The sequence below is a fragment of the Morus notabilis genome, unplaced genomic scaffold, assembly GCF_000414095.1.
Source record: "Morus notabilis unplaced genomic scaffold, ASM41409v2 Scaffold6171, whole genome shotgun sequence".
Taxonomy (NCBI): Eukaryota; Viridiplantae; Streptophyta; class Magnoliopsida; order Rosales; family Moraceae; genus Morus; species Morus notabilis.
Window position 1 is genome coordinate 19,102 of NW_010360192.1, and position 7,214 is coordinate 26,315.

Sequence of the window (7,214 nt, forward strand, 5' to 3'; positions counted from 1 at the left end):
CTTTGTAAAAAGCTTTGAGGTTGGGGGGGGGGGGGGGGGGGACCTTGGCGCGCTTAAAGATTGAAATTGGGCTCTACTTAATGTGTCAACTCACATAAAGATACTGAAGGCCATTACACTACAATGGTAAGAAGGAAAAGGCTTAATATACATAACGATTCACGTGGTCCTTAAACTACAATACTGAGGAGGAAAAGGCAAATAAATCCGTAGTCTACATTGATAACCGTTTCTAAACTGCAAATCTTGAACTAATAAATCATTATTTTCCTTACGTAAATGTACATGCAGATATCATACAAGCACAACCACATAAACAATATGTCTGTAAGTATATAGATCCTGACCATTTGTTATCCGCATTGCCAGCCCAAAATCTGCAAGCTTTATCTTTCCCGAAGTTGTGAAAAGAATATTCTCGGGCTTAATGTCTCTGTGAACAACCCCCATATCATGACAATACTTGATAACTGACACAACTTCCTTGAATATATTAGCAGCACGATGCTCTGAATACCGACCCTCTTCCAACATCTGATCAATCAAGCGTCCCCCAGAGCACAACTCCATGACAAGATGAAAAGACTCATGTTCCTCGTACACTGCTTGCAATGTCACAACCCCAGGGTGACCAGATAAGTGCTGCATTATCTCCACCTCCCTGTGAACCGTTTCCTCTCCCTTCTTTAGAGTCTTACATGCAAATTCTGCTCCACTGGTCCTAGACCGACACAACCAAACTGAACCAAACTTACCATGCCCAATTGTGGCACCCGATATATAGTCATTCTCAATCTTATTCTTCCTACCCATTTGGGTAGCTACATCAATACAACCAATCTTCCGCTTCAGACCCCTTCCAGGTGTGGCTAAAGATGAAGTCCCGCACGGAGGTGCAGTGGCAATGCCCGCAATTCTACTTTTATAGGAAGCAACAGGCCCTTCATTGGAATCTTCTTTGCAACGCTTGTTCAACCTTGTATAATCTTCAAGTGAATAATGCGAGGTAAGAACTGATGATCGCGAATTGTTGGTTGACGACAAAAAGTTGTGTAGATCCGAGCATGGGTCTGTTTCGCTTCCTTTCCTCTTCTTCCTCATCAAGTAAGGCTTTTATCAAGAAGCACGCCTACAATTCATATAAAGTGCAGAACACACTCTGGCTTCTGTTCCAAAATCAAAAGTAGACAAATAAGTTCGCATATTCTACTGATCTAGTTAACTGATGGTTTACTAGAGATAAGATACATTCCGAAATCGAAAAGATGATCCCATAACAAGAATCTACTATATCCGTTATCGAGAAACTTCAGAAACATAATTAAAGAAAATAAACCTCGAAAATTACAGGTCACTAAGCCGATTTACAAATTACACCGTTTCAACACAGAAAAAGATGGAGGTTCCAGAAGAAGAAGAAGAAAAATCAAACACAGTACGGACACATAAAAATCAGAGAACTTGTTTTCTGTTTCTCGGCAACCAAACGAAATAACATATCACATATAGAAAACGCCACAATCGTTGAACCACAATCAGATGAGCCAATTATTCAGCAAAAAAATAGAAAATTGAAGGGGGAAAAAACGCACCTTTTGCACAGAGCCAATGTCGTCCAGATTTCAGAATTCGGCGACGAGAGAACAAGTCATGAATCGGCAACGGGTCAACGAAGTTCGGCGAATTCCGAACGAAACGGGGAACATCGAGCCCGAAACCCTAGAAATCTGGCATTCACAGAATTGGGGGAGAAAAGATTTTCCCGTGAGGAGAGACGAGACGAGAAAAAGAAAGATCCAAACAAGAGAGAGAGACGAAAAAGAAAGATGAAGAGAGAGAAAATAAAAAGAGGTTTGGGGTTTTGCTGGAGGTTTGTTTTCTATATTCGTCTTTGAGTTTAAATCATGATTCATAATTTTTTATAGTATTTTTTTTTATAAAAAATATACGTAAAATGAGAATAGTTTTAAATTATAATTCTAAATACATAAACTAAACGTCTTTATGAGAGAGAGATTCGAATTATAATTTATAATTCGTTATAGTATTTTTTCTTATAAAAAATACACGTAAAATAAAAATAATTTTAAATTATAATTCTGACACTATAAACTAAACGTCTCCTAAATTTAAGTTATGATTCATTTCACTTCTTCAAATTTTATTAGAGTGAAAATTTTCAAAAATAATTATATATAATTTTTTTATTATAATAAAAAATTTTCATATAAAGTCACATCTTAATTTAAATTAAAAATTTAAATCAATAAATTAAATAAATCTTAAAATGTTTAATAAATTATAATTTTATTCAATGACTTTTAAAAACGATTGTCAAACTTCTAAAAAGCGGGTTAAAAGTTATTTATGCACAGTAATTTCTGCTGTTATTATCTAAATTTAGGAAAATAACCATCATAATAAAACTTAATTCTCAATCTATTTATTTTTACTTTTTCCATACTAAATTAAAAAATATTTTAAAATAGTCACTTAAAAATCTTTAATGAGTATACTATGCTAAATTTTATTCAAATACTTTTAAGACCCGTTTAGCTCGTCAATTTAAGTTTTTAATTTGAGTTTTGCTACAATAAAAAGCTCTTAAAAATAGTCACATTTAATTTTTTTACTAATGTAAAAAACTCACATAAAGTCACATCTCAACTCGAATTAAAAACTCGAATCAGCGAACTAAACGAGCCCTTAGTAATTATCAAAATGTTTAAAATAACAACAATAAATAAGAAATTTATAAGTAGATGAAAAAATTTTCCTATCAATAAAAGTAATTTATTTTTAGGAAATATTTTAATTAATAAAATTAAATTTAAATTTTTTACATTTTGAATATTGGCCATAAAAATAGAAATAAAACTAACTATAAATATATATTAAAGTAGGTCTACTTTCGTCATTATACATTTCTACAGTAGTTTTATACACAATTTACTAAACACCTAACTTTCTATCTTTGACATTCACAACAGTTTTGTAAAAATATTTACCAAATATCTATATGCTTTTAGTCACAGCAACTTATTACTAACACAGTAATACTAAACTACTAAACTGGTCCTAAGAGAGCAACAAAGAGGGTAACCCTAGCATTTTTTAACTTTTCATTGGATATGTCATTCACACTAAAATGGGAGAACCGTGACAGAAAATTCCCTTTCTAAAAAAAATCCATGTCAGTTTGCATCATCAAAACGCAATGTTATGCTAAAGATTGCAAATTGTAACAACTAATGGGATCGCCAATGCTAATCAGTGTTAGCTAACTAAGATGCAATAATGTTTGATTTTCGGGTTTATTTGAGACCCAATATGACAATCATTAAGTAATTTCAAAGAGAACACAAAATAAGCTTGCAAGTTCCTGTGTATTTAACTAAAAATAAAACCGCATTAAAAACATCCTGTTGAAGGCTTTCACAAAATAGTCTTGAGGTGAAATGTTAATACGAGACTAATACGAGTAGACCTATTTAAGCCCTACTAAGCCCCATCTGGCTGGATAAAGGGGTTAGCAATCTCATCTGTACCATCAGTTGGCGAAACGAGCATGACAGCAGTTCCCCTACAGACCTGCAGTATTAGAATATCATCGTAAGGCGTAATTAAGCTAGATGCTACATCTTTATAAGCATTTGAATTAAACAAGAGTAACAGACAGACATACACGAGTAGGATACATACTATTAGACCAAGGCGCCTGGTCTGATCAGTAGTCTTCAACGGATCATCAGGATCTGACAACACAACAGAACATTTTTGCGTTGGCATGCAATCTACTACCTTAAGAAGTTCTATCATTTACCATGAAAAGAGCCTGAAATTAGAAATCTTAAAAGTGTCGACTGAAGAAAAAGCAAATTCTAAATTGTTATATAGTGTTCAAACTTCAATTCTATATTTGGAAGAAGTTAACCATGTTAATACTCAAAATGTTGACAATAGCAGCGTCCGTAAATTCAAGTCGCTGTTTAGTAGATTATTTTGCAACCAGACTCAGATAAGCCGTCCGAGGTGAGTGATGATGGCTAAGAAAAAGAGTACGTTTCTAGAGCCTATTTGAAGCAGATTCCTACAACTGGTTTGGTTATAACTATCATACAAATAGACATGCACAACGCACATGAAATAAAACGAAATAATCTAGTAAAAGTGTGGAATTTCCCTCAAAGTTAGCATATTTAGAATTATTTATAGGAGGAAATCAGTGGATTAGAGAATCCGGATTTTCCTATTCTGATTTCTTGAGTTTAGGAGGATAGTTTCCTTTTCCTTATATTTAGGGATTTGTTACCTTTGTTAGTTATGTAAATTGTGTATATAAGTGTGTATTGGTTACCGACTAATTTTAATGAGAAAAAGAAGATTATTCTTCCTCAAAATCTTCATAGTATCAGAGCCAGGTTTTCTGAAAAAAAAAAACCCTAGCCTCCATTCCCAACCGTTCCTTATAGCCAAGCACAGCCCTGGCATCCGAAACAACTAGCTCTACCTCTGAAGTTTCTTCTCATTCCAATCAAACACCTGCTCTTCCAAATTCTAGAAATTCCGGAAATTCTGAAAATCTTTCACTCCTGATCACTAACCACAAACTTAATGGGCAAAACTTCCTCCAATGGTCTCAATAAGTCCGGATGTTCATCTGTGGCAAAGGCAAAGAAGATTATCTAACAGGGGAGATTCCAATTCTGAAGAAGGATGATCCATGCTACAAAAAGTGGAAGGCTGAAAATCATCAGATTATGTCCTGGCTCATCAATTCAATGAATGTTGATATTAGTGAGAATTTTCTTCTCTATGAGACTGCACAAGAAATTTGGGAAGCCGTAAGAGAGACTTACTCTAGTTCTGAAAATACATCGGAGTTATTCGCAATTGAGTCCATCCTTTACGATCTACGGCAGGGAGATCTCACAGTGACACAATACTTCAACTCACTCACCCGTCACTGGCAGCAACTAGACATGTTTGAAAGCCACGGATGGAAGTGCCCGGAAGACAATGTCCTGTATTGAAAAATAGTGGAGCAGAAGAGGACATTTAAGTTTCTACTGGGTTTAAACAAGAACCTAGATGAAGTTAGAGGCAGAGTGATGGGAACTAAGCCTCTTCTGAGCCTTCGAGAAGCCTTTTCTGAAGTTCGCCGTGAGGAAAGCAGGAAAAAGGTCGTGATGGGTGGTCAACATTCATCTCCAACGTTGGAAGGATCTGCCCTTGCTGCCCGTGGCTTACGTCCTTCAAATCAGCATGATTCTTGCCAACAGAGGAAGGGAAGATCATGGTGCGATCACTATGCTAAACCTGGCCACACCAAGGACACGTGTTGGAAGATACACGGCAAACCTGCTGATTGGAAACCATCAAAATCAAGTTCTGACAGACAGCCGTGCAAATTCAGCCACTGCAGCCGAGGAAAAGCCAGTCACTACCGAGTCAAGTCCCTTCACCAAGGAACAACTTGAAGTGCTCCAAAAGCTTCTAAGCAGTACCCTCTCGCAGCATGCTGCTCCTGCCCCATCCGCTAGCATGCACACACAAGCAGGTAATTCACAATCTACATTCTCCATGTGTGCTAAACATCCAACACATTGGATTATTGACTCAGGGGCGTCAGACTATATGACGGGAGATGGGTCTCTCTTTTCATGAATATCAACCGAGTAATACCAATCTCCCAGTGCACATTGTCGATGGTTCTCTGTCTAAGGTGGCCAGGATTGGATCCATTCGACTCTCACCCAAAATCATTCTCAAATCTGTGCTTCATGTCCCTAAACTTGATTGCAACTTAATGTCCATCAGTAAGTTCACTCGTGATCATCATTGTGTTACTAAATTTCTCCCAAATGTGTGTGTTTTTCAGGAATTGAGTTCGAGAAAGAGGATTGGCAGTGCTGAGATGTGCTCAGGACTTTATCTCTTCAAGACACCTCAACTTGGAGAAGCTTTAGTTGAGAGCAAAAACCTTCCTAAGAGTCAGTCAATAAGTAATTTCAGTCCTAAGTCTGTCTTTAATTCTAGTGTCAATAAAGATAGTGAAGTCATGTTATGGCACTATCGGTTAGGTCATCCAAACTTTATGTATCTTGAAAGGTTATTCCCTCATTTATTCATCAATAAAAATTCAAAATTTTTTAACTGTGAAATCTGTCAACTTGCAAAACACACTCGTCCTATCTATCCAAGTGTGCCCTACTGTCCATCAAAACCATTTGCATTGATTCACAGTGATATTTGGGGACCCGCTCGAATAAAAAATATTAATGGAGCACGGTGGTTTGTGACTTTTGTGGATGATCATACATGACTCACTTGGGTTTTCCTTAGAAAGAAAAGTCAGAAGTTGATAGAATATTCCAAGCATTCAACTCCATGGTTCAAACACAATTCAGTACTAAAATCCAAATTCTTAAGTCTGACAATGCTAGGGAATATTTCTATTCAGTTCTAGGCAACTACTTGTCCCGACAGGGAATTGTCCAAATGAGTTCATGTGTCAATACACACCCCAACAAAATGGAGCGGCTGGGAGAAAAAACCGTCATTTGTTGGAAGTAGCCCGATCCCTCATGTTTTCCACTGGAGTTCCAAAGTATCTTTGGGGGGAAGCCATTCTTACCTCTACATATCTCATCAACAGGATGCCATCTCGTGTTCTAAAATTTGGTACACCACGTCAAGCCCTCATTAACATATTCCCTCATGCTCGTGTTCTTTCCTCTGATCTTCCTTTCAAAATCTTTGGGTGTTCTGCATTCGTCCATGTATACCCCCAAAATAGGAGTAAACTTGATCCAAAATCCATCAAATGTGTCTTCATTGGTTATTCCACAAATAAGAAAGGTTATAAGTGTTTTTGTCCCAACACAGGAAGAGTCTATGACACAATGGATGTGACATTCTTTGAAAAAACTCCTTATTTCTCCAAAACTGAAATTCAGGGGGAGAATAATCAGAAAGAACTTCAGCTTTGGAGTTGGGATTCCTTGCTAGAACAGCCTGAAATTAGCCCAAATATACAGCCACAAAATGCAGAGTCCAGCCCTATGTCCAGTCCAGTCCGTGTACCATCAAATCAGCCAGAAACGTCTCCATTCAGTCCAAGCCGTGTACCTGAACCTTCGGCTAATCCTCCCAATATTCCTTTCTTGAGTCTGCCCTGTCCTCTGCCAGTAACTAAAGAACTTCAGGTATAC

At 36.9% G+C, this 7,214-nt stretch overlaps 1 protein-coding gene across 1 annotated transcript; it reads right to left on the bottom strand.

The window, feature by feature from the left end:
- Positions 1-70: 70 nt before the first annotated feature.
- On the bottom strand, positions 71-1,801 carry LOC21384548 (serine/threonine-protein kinase PEPKR2). Its single transcript, XM_010096004.2, has 2 exons — positions 1,593-1,801; positions 71-1,166 (listed from the first exon to the last, which is right to left on the bottom strand). Exon 2 carries the CDS (start codon positions 1,099-1,101, stop codon positions 295-297), a length of 807 nt encoding a protein of 268 aa, XP_010094306.1. The 5' UTR covers positions 1,102-1,166; positions 1,593-1,801; the 3' UTR covers positions 71-294.
- Between the last annotated feature and the right edge of the window lie 5,413 nt (positions 1,802-7,214).

Coding starts and splice junctions, on each gene's coding strand:
- LOC21384548 (XM_010096004.2), bottom strand. CDS start 1,101: ATGAGGAAGAAGAGGAAAGGAAGCGAAACAGACCCATGCTCGGATCTA.